Raw genomic sequence first — 13,717 nt, 5'->3', positions numbered from 1 at the left:
CCGGGGGCAATACTGAGCTTCATCCTCCATCCTTGTCCCCATGATCATCTGTGGTTGGATGCAACACACCAATGGCCATCTCTGAAGCCAGGCCACCTGCCATCAAAATACAAGGTCGTCACTGGAGAGGAGCCCATGCCTCTGAGTATCAATCTCCTCCACTGGCCAAAATCGGGACTCTTCATTTAAGCACCAAAGACACTGTAACGACACGCTGTTTGGTTAGCTCTGGCAGGTGAATTTGTGCATTTGAAATACGGGGGTTTGGGTCCTATTTCTGCTTCATCCTTTGTCTTTAGGGCAACTTTAGGTCAATTATGGGGTTGTTACATGATAAAAGGGCTTTACAGGGTGAAACAGTCAGTCCTGTTTGTAAGGTTCTCCGAGGTCTGTTTTTATTTAAAAGAATCTCATTTCATTCTGCCTATTAACTACGTATGAGAGAATCATTACTGGGTTATTATGCTGTCAGTTTTAAGACAAGGGAGTTATAAAAGAAAGATGGTGTGAGGTACTCAACATTTCAACCTTTTGATAGAGCAAAAGTCTTTATTTTCAGACTTAGGTGACCTGAAACGTTAGGGAAATAGGAGGATTGGAAAGAAAAACTCAGCCCAAAGGAACTGTTATCGGGGGAGGCCAGCCAGCCCACTCAGGCAGTTTTGGAGGTTATATGTCTCTAAAGAATTTTGTGGTAATCTCCTGGCCCTGCCGACGTCAACGTCAAAGTCCATAGCCTTTGATGGAGTTGGAATTGCACCCTGGTTTATAATTAAATTTGTTCAGGCCACATTCACAATTAAATAAATAAGCCAATTAAAATGCCAGTAAAGTTCATCTCCAGCAGGTGCTCAGGAATTGTCTTATTTCTCCCTTGCTGACTCATTGCCTGCATATGACCATCACCGGCACTATCGGGAAATGGCTTCTTCACAAAAAATTGAAACACAATTGCTTATAGCTATAATTACTGTTGCAAAGAATTTGTATATTTAAGCAAAAGTATGAGTAAAGTTCAATCTGGCTTTTATGCTCGGAAGTGCACAAGCAAATATATAAATAAAAGCAGTAAAAACTTCCAAAATCCCTAGGCAGCTTCAGTGAACATGCACCTGCTCTATTTGTGCAAAAGGTTTGAAAATTCTGGTCATATCATCAGACAAGGAGTGACAGACACTTTGTAGCAAAACCTGTATAAATACTGTATATTTCTCACTATATTTTGAATAATTTATCCTATTTTTCAGCTACACAGATGGTGACACCGGTGTTTGTCTTTGCCTGTGTTGCAGAGAAGCTCTCCAAAGTTTCTGAACTTGAATAAAATTAATTCATGAGCCCAGAAGGGAACACAAGATCATTTACTATGACCTTCCATACACAGACTATTAAATTTCACTGAGATACTACTATAACAACAAAATTCAAATTCATGGGTTGTACACCCTATCTCAGAACGCCCAGTGTTTCAGGCAGCTGAAAAAAGTCAACCCTGTCATCCTTGGAGACTCTCTCACGTCCTTGGTGCGTATCTTCTGATACCGATGTTTTCCTCTCCTTGTCTCCTACTTCCAGTCTATTGTGAAGTTTGCCTATATTCCAGGAAGATCAGATTTACTTAAACCTCCAAGAAAAAGGTAAAGCTCTCATATGGTTTCCAAATCAGGTGTTTGGAGTACTTTGAAGGAGTATTTTAAAGAATGAAGCAAGGAGCTAGATTCCTTGATCCTACTGATTTAAAATGGGGGTCCTTCTCAAAAAAGGTCCGGTCAATGGAGCATACAGAGCAAGCTGGCCAACCAGGCAATGGGTGTCTTCTTCAGGGTGGCATGAATCACTTTCAAGGTCCATTGACCGTGTGACCACACTGCTCACCATACTGTCTGTCTACAGAGGGGAATTGGGCACCTATATTAAAATGTGTCAACCAAGGAGTCTTCATCTTGAGCTGAGTCACACTCCTGAGCTCCTCCAATAGCTGCCTAATGTGGAATTCATCTCCTCCTTAAAGAGGTTAGGGGACTCACACTAGCATTTAGCATTTTCCCATCATTCTTGTAGTCAGACACACCTGCCATGAAAGAAACATTCCAGTTATTTAGATGAATGTGTCATAGAGTGAAAGGTAAATATAGAGAATCCAATTATCCTAGTAATCAAATATTCAGTCAAAACCAGAATTTTCAGTAATTTTGTCAGAAATACAGGCGAAAGGGCTCTATAATTCTTCATGTTCTTACAAAAGCTTTTGAAGAGCATTATCAAATGTCTCCAAAGTCCATAGCAAGTGTTATCTTAGTTTAGTTCTGAGACGTCTGACTCATTTGGCTGTAATCAATACACTTCTCTAATGTCAAACTAAGTATATCATGTTTGGAGACATACTATATCCTATTTTCTCCTGCATCTATTGGAGACAGATCGTCCTTGGAGCAGGCCCGTTAAAGACTGACAGACCATTTACTACAGTTACTCAGGACAAAGCACCACCTTTTAATGCTTGTCCATGTAGTAGGGGAATGTTTAAAGAACCACAGCCCTGTAAAAACACAAGTTTTACTATACTGCAGTAATGGAGGTCCCAGTAAATAGCCGTTAAAGGATTAAAACCGTTCTTGGGTTTATAAAATAAATGAATCCTGTGAACTACTTTTCTTTTTTTTTTAAATTTTAAAGATACAAAATATGAGCAATTTAATTTTCTCTTGACTTGGCTTGTCTTTGAAGCTTTTGTTTTCTACCCAAGCCAACACTGCCTTTACAAATGTAAAGAATACTCAGCAGCACTTTTACTCTGTACCTGAGTATACCAGCAAAAGATTATTTGAAATGCTTGGAGCACAAAATCTATTTTCTCTGTAAAATCAATTTTTATCTGGATCAGACACAGCCCCTTGCTGTAGGACAGCCACTGGAACAGAGGAGATCATTGTTCTTGCTGTGAACTGATGTACCGCGGTTTCTACAGGTTCTTGGATCCTCTGAACAAGCTGTGACAAAAATGTGAAATGCTTTAAATCTGGACTTGGAAAAATATAGTACAAGATCTTCATCTGATATGCTACTCCCTGTCTGGCATTCATATATCCCATGAAAAACAGTTCGCTATTGTGGCTGAATTGGTATCAGCAGCTTCTCTCCAAAGAACAGCTTAATCAAATCTGAGGTCACTTCACAACCCGACTGCTGGGGAAGTGTTATAAATGATCTTCAGGAGACTTACATGCTGGAAATCTAGAGGTTTTATACAGACATACCTTGAAAAAAACACTCTTTTCTGAAAAGAAAAAAAAAAGAAAAAAAAAAAAGAAAAATCCCATAAATCAGAACTTCTCGGGCATTTAAACTTTCTATTCTATTTTCGATTTTTTTTTTTTCAGGGTTTATTTTCATCTTTGTTTTATTTCATTTGGGGGATAGCAGCACATAGCACGTGTAAGCTCTTATGGTTTCAATTACCCCACTGACAATTTAATTTTATTTTTCACCCTTCTTACATGTGCAAATAGCTGGAAAGTAACACAGATAATTTTGTCAAATTTAGCTCAAATGACTTAAAAGTCCCATTGGCATGATTTTGTCTCTGAATGGACATAGGCACGTTTCATGAAACAACCATTGATCTTCTGTTTTCGACAGTGAAAATCTTTCCTGCCTAGAAGACAAGAATGCAACCACTGTGCTGCTTACAATCATCATCAGTCCCAAAAGCGGGGTACGAAGGACTGCCTCTGAAGGTGACGAGTCTCACACAGATACTGTCAGGGGGTGAACTTCCACCAGCATCAGCTTCTCGTCTCTTTTAAATCCAAGCAAATTGAAGGCTAAGAACTATGGGACCTATCAGAGAAGACAGCATCTTCAATAAGAACTAGTTTATTACTGAGAAACCCTTTTCCATAATACAAATTGTGCCATCTTCCACGTATCTTTCTTAGGTCTGGAAATCAGTTTTTCTCTTTGGGGGAAAAACAATGAAATAAAAAACCTACCAAAAACTTGACCGCAAAGAGAAGATCACTATTACCTGTCTGTGCAGCCAGCCTTCGCTTTCATCTTCGTGTTTCTAAAACAAAACAAGATCATTAAATGCCATACTTTGGATGTATTACATCTAACTTATCAGTGCAGGAAGCAGTTGGATTGACTCTGAAAAGTTGTGCAGAAGCGCAACGAAACTGTTTAAATGTGTGTTTCAGGAGTGTAATCCAGTGACTGCTCTCCTTGTCTTTCCTCTCTGGTGAACAAGCATGCACTCGCTCGAGAAAACATTTTACTCATACAGACGAAACGCACAAATCCACAGCATATATAATTCCCCAAAGAAATAAAGCTTGTTAAAAAATAAACAAAGTTTGAAATGAAAGTTGTGAAGACTCTGCACTGTGCCCTGTGCATAGTATTGCATCATTTTTACGAGGAATAGATATATCAGAACACTTTTCTGCTGTGGAAACACCTAAGCCAGTTTAAAAGGTGGTATCTGCTGTTACTTACGCAGGTTATGTCAATATGCCATTTACGTTAGTGCGTCTAAAGGAGGGATTAATTAACTACAATTAAAATGCGGGTAGATAAGCAAGAGCCATTTTTAATGCCATTAAATATATAAAATCATAGAATCATTTAGGTTGGAAAAGACTGTTAAGATCAAGTCCAGCTGTACCCCTAACACTGCCAAGTCCACCACTAAATCATGTCCCTCAGTGTCACATCTACCCGTCTTTTAAATACCTCCAGGGATGGAGACCCAACCGCTTCCCCGGGCAGCCTGTTCCAATGCGTGACAGCCCTTTCAATGTGTGTGTGTGCTTGTGCGTACTCTCTTACACACACACACACACACACTCTGTTCCCGGCTTTGTAGAAGGTGTAAACAAAAAAAAAAAAGTAAATATTGCAAACATTTTTTATATTCTGCCCAAATAAATGTGTGCCAGCTGGTTTGTTGCCAGGTGAGAACAACTGAACTACTTTCTCCTGGTGTGGGTTATGAAAACCGATGGCGAACGACCATTTGGCTCATCTCGCCTTACCTTCGTGCAGACTCCCGTGGTGGCGTCGCACAGCGTCAGGATAGACACGTTCTGGGCCCTGTTCAGCCAGTTTACTGCCACCTTGGTGCTGGTTGCCCATTTCACCATGGTTATGTAGTAGTCCCTGCAAACGCAGACACAGGTAAGACAAATCACAGTGTTGACATCCTAATGAATTGCCACATGGCAGAGCAGGCGGAGGCTGCTGCAGGCAAACGAGCTAGGAGAGATCTCTGGTTATTAAGAATGCTGCGTCTTGATGTCTCTAGGCTTCCTTTCGTACCGATTTCAGCCCCTAAAAATGACACTTTCAGGGCTGTGCAGGTGTTTTATCTGCCACTTCTGAAAGTCATTTTCAGAGAAGAGACGAATACAGAGATAAGGAATCTTTCAAGCTATTCCGTCTTCCAAGAAGGACTGAAATGCCTGGAGCGACAAATTTATGCACAGGTGGAAAAGAAACTGCAAACAATTTCCATTCTGAGCACACTAACTGGCTGACTTAGACCCATCACTGCCAAATGGTTGGATTCTTTATGCTTATGAAGAGTTAATGGCATCTAAATTTGCCTATTGCACACCAAAATGTCCACGAGCGTTGCATTAAAAGGAAAATAGCAAGAAGGATAGCGTTTAGAGAGACACAGGTTTCTGCAAAGTAGATGCAGCTGGTTGTCATAAAGACGTCAGCAGAGATGTGACAGTTTGCACCGGCAAAACCACTGTTCCACGCTCCCTCTACCATCCTCTATTGCTGGACGTATTCAGGTTGTGCTAATACTTGGAGTAAATCACTAGTATGGGCTGCACGGTCCTGTAATCTGCGTCTTAAGGAAAAGTCCTATGCAACAGTGAGCAATGGAACCACTTGGGCTGGACTGGAAAATACAAGATCCCAACTAAATACAGTGATGGTCGGCTTCTCAGAGCCATTCTGCGGTGGTACCCACAGATGTCCACCTCCGCAGCAATTCAGGGCTTCACCACTTTATCTGCAGGGTAAACCCCTGTCTGAGCTGACAAAGCTGGTAATGTTACAATACACTGCTGGGCTACATGGGCCAAAGACATCCTTAAATTATAATATGACTTTTCACAGCATACAGTCTATAAAAAATTTATTAGTTCATTTGTTTGCTATAAAATATGTATAAGGAATTGTTGCTCTCATTGGAATTAATGTGCTGTGTCTGGAGAGTACTTTGTGTTCTGGCAAGCGCTCCCACATATACTGAAGAGAGAGGGCAAAAGCAACAAAGGCACGTTTGTCTCGCAAAATAACGAGTTGGAAATTGATTTCGTAGTTTTCGGTAATATTTAGTGCCTGAATTTGGCTGGGGAAAAACAACAAAAGACCTCAACGATTGCATCCACTGCACTGGAAGGAAGGATACTTTCAGGTGAGACAACAGCAGTCTGAAAATTCAGTGCCTGAAATAAAATCGTAATTTTACTCTTTATCAGCAACAGCATAGGCCCCAGGAGGAAAAAGACAACAAAGCAAAATTAAACCGTATAACCATCTCTTCTTTCTCTCCAAAATTAACTGAGCAGATTCAGACTCCCCAGAAAAGGAATGAGAATTTAGTACATATTGTGGCTTGGAGCATTTTTTCCGTAAATCCAATTTAAAGTTTGAAGGACATATATTCCATTTTTACATCCCTCTCACTGTTTGAACACAGGAGCCATAGTTCCTCCTCAGGAAATTTTAATTATTATTTTAAGTCAAATACTATCTTCCCTACCACCCTAGAGATGGGCATGGAGTCTCAATTTCTCTCTGAAGCCTTTCCCACCCATCAAACCCACGGATACTCCAGCCAGCAGACAACTGCAGATAGTCGTATAGTTATTATTCTAGTCCCAGAGTAGTGTGAAGTCTGTAATTTACTCCACTTCACATCTCTTCTGTAGGACAACCAAGTTTTATGTTTCCCGTTTTGCAGAGGAAAATGAGACAATAAGGCGTGATTCATCTCAGTTAATTTTAAACATCTGCAGCTCTGGCAGCTGCGCCGGTTGAGCAGCCAGAGGAGAGAAACAGGGAGTCAGTGTATTTCCCAAGCCCTCTTCTCCTGACCTGAACCAGATTTTACAGGGAGCTGATTTAAGGAGAACCTATTTCTTCCCACAGAGCGAAATCTAGACCAGCAGGTACCCGACGGCTTCGTTCGTAGACATCCCCATCAGAGCAGGTCACACCCTCCCAAAGGGAAGGAATAACTTCTCCGAGCCCCTTCTGGAAGGGGGCAGTTACGCTGAGGTTTGCAACGTGTTTCCCCACCCCAGTAAAGACGTTGGCGGTTGGGTTTGCAGTCATCCGAGACCGGTCACTGTGCAGCGCCCTTATCCATCCCCTAACTTCACCTGGCTGCTTTCTGGAGGTATGAATCTAAAATAGGAGGTATGAATCCACAATATGAATACTTAAAGTATGACAACAGTAATAAAGCCACAAATGCCACAAAGAACGGACAATGATATATTATGTGGCCAAGTGACAGGCAGCAGCACAACCCGCGGTCCCCGGGGCACCGCCGGCTCCTGCCTCTGATCCAGACTCCAGTTTGTCTGAGTTTCTCCATTATTTATTTGTTCACGGCCCGTGGCAGGACCAGTGATGATTTCTGCACTCAGAGGAGACGACATCGTTCTTTAATTCGCCACCTGGGATGCAAATATAACGTGAAAAATAAGTTGGATCATGGTTCAGTTCTGACCATCTGCTGATGCAACTCTCGGGGTCCAACAGTTTTCACCAAAATAAAAAACTGCCTGTCAGACATTAAATGTTTTAATACTTCTTCCCCCCGCTGCAGTTTCCACCCCTTCCCTTCACTTTCTTTTTCTCCCAGAAAAGCATGGCATTGGGGAAGATTTGGCAAAAATGCTCAGAATGAAAGATTTTTAAAAAGGAAAAATTATTAAAATTGTACATTTGTTTTCCCATCATCAGCTTTGGTTTTTTTTTCTTTCCTTTTTTTTTTTTTTAAACTGAAAAATATCCTTATTCTGTGGAAAATTTCTGACTTCCTTTAATTCTGAAAGAGAAAAGACCCTGGCGTATCTCCACTTTATTCTCAGCCTTATTAATTGTACCAAACCCCTTTGCTCCAGATAAAAAGCACACCAAGAAGCACCGCTCTGCCCATGTATCAGCTGCGTGAACAGATTGCGCACACTGAAAGGCTTCAAATGCTCTGCCTGAAGATCCTTATCACCGGCTTCCCCTGCTTCTTTGAAACTCCCTTCTGTAACTAACTGTACGGTACGTCCCTCTTGCCTATTTTAATGAAACGTTATCGCACTAATCCCCTCATTTCAGAAAACATATGCATAATGAAAATGCACCCCTATTGCTCTAGCAGCACTACTTACACCATGCCCTAGGGATGGAAATTGCCATGGTTTTGATGAAATATACAGAGACTAATTAATTAGGATATATTTTCCGTCATTTTACAATATCGATTGCAACCAAATAACTACAGCCACCCGTAGCCACATAGGACAAATTTATTAACAACACTTGGATCTTGCAGTCTGAAGTTATTACTACAATTAAAACGTCCCCGAGTCTCTCTGTTTACAGAGTAAGCTAGCAACAAGAAAAATGATACCGTGCGGGAGCTGCAGTTCTGATTCTGTGATTGGGATACTGTGATGGGATGCGATCCTGGACCGCTGCCTGCTGTGTCCGGATCTGAAGCTGTTTTACTGAAAGGCAAGGGCAGTTACGCCCCTTTGGTTTGGCCACAGGTCAAACACCTTTCGCTGCATAAGTGGATGCGGAGTATTTTATTCAGTGAAAACACGTTCTGAGGCTGACACTAGCTTTCTTAGCAAAGACAGGCAACTCCCACCGTAAATAATCCCACTGGTTTAGTATCCTCTCATCAGATGACTACGCAGACTATTTATCTAGAGGCCTTATGTATTTACCACGCATCATGACGATCACCCCTGCCCCCTCCCCTGCCCTCCAAGCTGCCCTGTCTCATTAGCTCCGTGCTGTACCTCCGTCTTTGCTGGCACTGGAATTACAGATCCAGCAAACTAATTTAGCAATCAGTAAGGAAAGGTGAGCACGCACGTTGGGTGGATGCTCCTGCAAGATCAAGTGATGTGCCTGGGAAGGATAATCCTGCAGCGTTACATTTGGAAGGGTCACTGCGGATACTTCAGATGTAGAAGCAGAGACAGATTTCTCTTGACCTGCTATTTCAAGTTTAAATCGAAGTTACTGGAATCTGGATTTGGATTCTAATCTCCAAGCTTTGCAGGGAGGTGTGCCATGCATTATCTAAAGCTGCTTCTCTCCTGAACAACATCATCTTCCTTTCAAGTGTTCACCGACCCATAAAGGTAGCTCAAGCTTTGACCACCACACGCTGAAGTCTGAGCCAAACTTTTAAACTCTTGCTGAACACAGATTTAGGCACTTACTTAATTAGAAATGGGTGTCTAAGTAGTTGGCTGAATCGCAGGCCGACTTCTAAAATACGCTTGCCCTAAAATCCGCAAAGAGCTTTCCTTTTTGTTTTTAATGAAGGCTGGCCAATGTATTTGCAGCACATCTGCCTGGCTTCATTCCCGTGAGCACGTCACGGAGCAGTGAGCTCCGGTTTGCTGTGTTACAGGGCTGCCATGTTTCTGCCTCACGGTCTCTCACACCGGGTGCAGACAATATCCCCTTTACAATGCCCGTGATTACACGTGAACTGAACGCGTTACGGATTTTGGGACATTCTGCCAGGTTCTCTGAAAATAACCTTACGCCGAAGTTAGTCTGGGTCATGGCCATTTTAAGCAAAACGATGAAAGAAAAATAACGTTCTATAAAGACACATGTAAGAACAAAAATAATTTAAAAAAATTGTAAACGGATTGACACAAAATGACACTGGCAGAGAAAGGTACTGCAAAATGATCTTGAAAAAAGTCAGGGACTGATTTAAATCCCTGACAGAATCGGGGGTCCAGCATCCCAGAGCAAGAAAGCACCTACCTCATTCTCTGATCGTCGGGGGGAGTCATTTCCAGGTCATGGGTAGGTCCGTTCAGACCAATCACATGCAAAGAAATAGTTGGATTTTCCATTCCAGCCTGGATTTTAAAATAAGAACGAATTACCATCTCTTATACAACACAGAATGGTTTTGATTCGTTGCGTCCCCATGGATGATAAAAATGCGTTCCCAGTGTACGGGGTTACGGACTGGCCTGCTGCAGTTGTCCACGAGAAAACGGCGACTGCAGTGATACGGCACCGAGGCGTGGAGAGGTCGGTAAGCACAACCCAGGGGTAATTTTACTTAGGACACTTCTACCCTTGCTAAAAAAATGCTCCTTTTCATGGTGACTAGAAATATTGCTATTTTAGGGTGGGTTTTTTTGATAAAACGTTGTCTAACAGGATGATGGTAGATACAGTGAAGCACTGATTCATTTGGAATTGTAGGAAAAGGCATCCCCTGCCGAATCACTGCTGCCTTCCACGAAACCTGCATATACGTGGCTATCTCTCCTGTTAAATTACGGTTCGATTTGGACCAACAGACGAGGTCTTGGGTAATCAGTGCCTAAAGTGAGATACCCAGAAGAAATGACTGCAGCACAGCACACTTCTGCACTGTCTTATAGTATAAAATTGCAGCAACGGCAGCAGCAGCGTATCGACACTGGTAGAAAGCCGTGCTGGTGCTGTGTACCCACTGCACAGGTCTCTGCAATCAAGGAGATCGGCTCCTAAGTCTTTTCTGTCTTTTGCTGTGTTCTGTGTAACGCCCAAGCACAACATGGCTCCGAAGCCAAGCTATCTCCTCTGACATTAGGCCATCCTGGGTATTCCAAGGAAGCCCAAACACTACATTTTCCTTCTATATAAATTTAAATGTACCTAAATGTAGTAATGCTGGCATCCCGATTCTCAGACACCTATCCAGCGTGGAAGCACAATTGCTTTTAGGCGGGTACAAAGCAAGAATTTTTAAATTTTATTTTCATTATATTTACGGTGACTAACGCTTGAGTCAGAAAACTGCAATTTTACAAACGCAACTAAAGAGTAATGAAGACCACATTCACTGGGGAACAGCTGATCTTGCCTTAGATCTGTTTATTCTCATTGGCTATGAATGTGCACTATTATACGGTCTCCTGTCTGAGCCTCCTGGAAAACAAATCTAATTTTTTTTTTTGATAGAACAACAAGACCATTTGTTTTATTTCCCCTTACCTTTGGATAATGATACGTTTTAACAGTAGGGTAAAGGCTGCCAGTGTACACTGGGATCTCCATGGTGGGGACTCGGGAGGCATTAATTGTTGCATACGCTAACCTCGTGCCATCAGGAGACCACCAATGAGCAATATGAGTCTTCAAAATCTCCTCTAATTAAAAAAAAAAAAAAAAGGAAGGGGGAGAATAGAAAAAAAGGCTATTAGACAGAAATTACTAGTTAGCCATAAATGAAACAGCATAGATATGAAAATCCCAGTCTAATCACAGCACAGGGAAGATGCCACAGGAATGTCAATTAAAAACACTCATTAAATTTATGCCATGTACACAAATGAATACAATTGATAACAATTACTCTGAACATATAGTTTATTAAGCATAATTATCTTGCTCAAGAAACATCAAATTATTCATATTAGTACACATACTCATGACAGCATAAAAGGCCCTGCTGCTCCTATTATGTGTCCGGTACATGGATATGTGAACACATATAGGTGGACGTGTTGGCAGAGCTTGGGTTCCTACCTGCCTGATGGTAAAATAACCGAGGTTCCCCCAGGTAACATAAGCGAGGGTCCCTCGGGCCAGTGGAGAACCGGAATGACTGAGATTTAGGTCTCCTCCATAAAGGGTCCACAAAGTCATACCAGAGACATATCATTGGATTCAAACAGTGTTTATGCTTAGATAGAAGTGCTTCAGCTACAATTCAAAACTTCCTAAACTCTGTTGCCAGTTGGGAATAAACAAAAAATTCGCAATTTTCTATAGGTTATGCAATGCTGGCACTTTGTAAAACTTTACAAGATACCAGGCTTTAGAGTCTGTGGCTTGGATACCATCTTGACTTTTATCCCTATTGAATTTTTTACGTAACTTTTGCAAACCAATTTCTAATAAATAGCCAGAGACTGATCCTGTTTACCACTGAATTTTGGGATTACAGATTTTTTGGTGATTCGAATAACGTAGTTGCTATTGAAAAGGTACTCAGAAAGATGCCAATACAAACATGTCAGGGTTCAAGCATGTAAGGAGAAAACAAGATTGTCATCCTAAGAAATTATTTTGAAGGCTGACAGAACCTAATTCTTACTAAACACAAATTCAAAGAACTTCTAATTTCTAATATTTTTTCTTATAATTTACTATCCTTCTTTGAAAAGATGACTTCAGCTTATAGATATCCCAACAAGGTATAAAATTCACTCTTTGTCCAAAGTGTCTCCAGTTACTGACATTGGGAAGACACTAACTTGGCTTTTTAAACCTCCCATTTTGCGAAAGGCAATAATGTAATCCATTTTCATTAGGAGGCTTAATATCATATGAGTCATTCCTATTTAAACCATAGCAGAAGGACTTGCATATGCTGTACAGATTGATGGGCAGGAAGACAGGTCTCATTACTTTAATGTGAGAATAAGAATTAAAGGGGCTGCGGAGTGTTTCCAAGCCTTCATCACTGAAGTCCTTCCATATAAGTACAAGAAGCTCCAACTTCTGCTGTTGTTGCTGGTCATTGCAAAAACAGACAAGGATTTTCAGAGTACGGACCCACCAGGTTTGTACACCACCCTATGATGACCCCTCGATCCAGCCAGAACATCTCTCGGGTCTGAAGAGTAGAAATATACCAAAGACTGTTTTATGTCTTTTAAAAAAAGTATGGGATGAGTCATCCTTGGAGAGCAGACATACAATGACATTCATCATAGAGCAAATGAACACCTTTGTTAATCCAGACTTGCATATGGCTTGAGACAAAACTCAAGGTAACATTAGAAAGGGTGCAAGGGAAAATCACCCTCGATAGTTATGTCTTCTACAAATAACAAATGAATTAATCAATATTTAATGGAAACACCTAAGGGAGGTTTCAGAAAGGTGCTAGGAAGTTGCAAATACTACATGGGAAAGCACATGTCTGGCAATTTTTCTTTGCTGCATTGTACCACCTGTGGTGTATACATTTAAAAGATGCTGCTTTTGACTTTTATATCAGTTGCTCATTAAGGAGATAATTAAAAGCAGAAAGGAAAAGGAGTAAAAATGGATGGCAGAAGAATCCTTGACATTTTAACATTAATTAGGAATGACTTTATTTAGCAAACATTTTCTCCAGGATCTCAGACTTAATGAAGCAGTTCTGCTGAAGGTCACGTGCCAAGAATGGTTTTAGTGCAGGTTTTGTGGTTCTCTCTTAATGAGATTTAACTGTGTGAACCTTTGCCTTGAAACAAAGCCAGGACCTTGCCATCATTAGAGAGATCAGTTAGTTTTAGCAAACTAGAGAACATTCTTATGAGATATAAAATACATTAATACCAGCAAGTTTCAGCTGAAAATAAAATGCAATGTGCAGACAATTTGTTCTTGAGCACTTTGTTCTTTGCACTTGCATCTACCACATGCTCAGAAAATCAGTTGC

At 41.1% G+C, this 13,717-nt stretch overlaps 1 protein-coding gene across 5 annotated transcripts in view; it reads right to left on the bottom strand.

Annotated features, from left to right (window-relative positions):
- Positions 1-13,717, bottom strand: part of DPP6 (dipeptidyl peptidase like 6) — a 569,379-nt gene that overhangs the window by 47,744 nt on the left and 507,918 nt on the right. For all 5 annotated transcript variants that reach the window (XM_063324395.1, XM_063324396.1, XM_063324393.1 and 2 more), the window contains exons 9-12: positions 11,278-11,432; positions 10,048-10,145; positions 5,037-5,160; positions 4,028-4,066 (exon numbers count right to left, since the gene is read on the bottom strand). In XM_063324395.1, coding sequence (XP_063180465.1) covers positions 4,028-4,066; positions 5,037-5,160; positions 10,048-10,145; positions 11,278-11,432 — 416 coding nt within the window. The remainder of the gene's footprint in view (positions 1-4,027; positions 4,067-5,036; positions 5,161-10,047; positions 10,146-11,277; positions 11,433-13,717) is intronic.

The sequence above is a fragment of the Chroicocephalus ridibundus genome, chromosome 2, assembly GCF_963924245.1.
Source record: "Chroicocephalus ridibundus chromosome 2, bChrRid1.1, whole genome shotgun sequence".
In the NCBI taxonomy this organism is placed as follows: Eukaryota; Metazoa; Chordata; class Aves; order Charadriiformes; family Laridae; genus Chroicocephalus; species Chroicocephalus ridibundus.
Note: the sequence above shows the minus strand (reverse complement) of the source record. Positions and strands in the feature narration are given on the sequence as shown.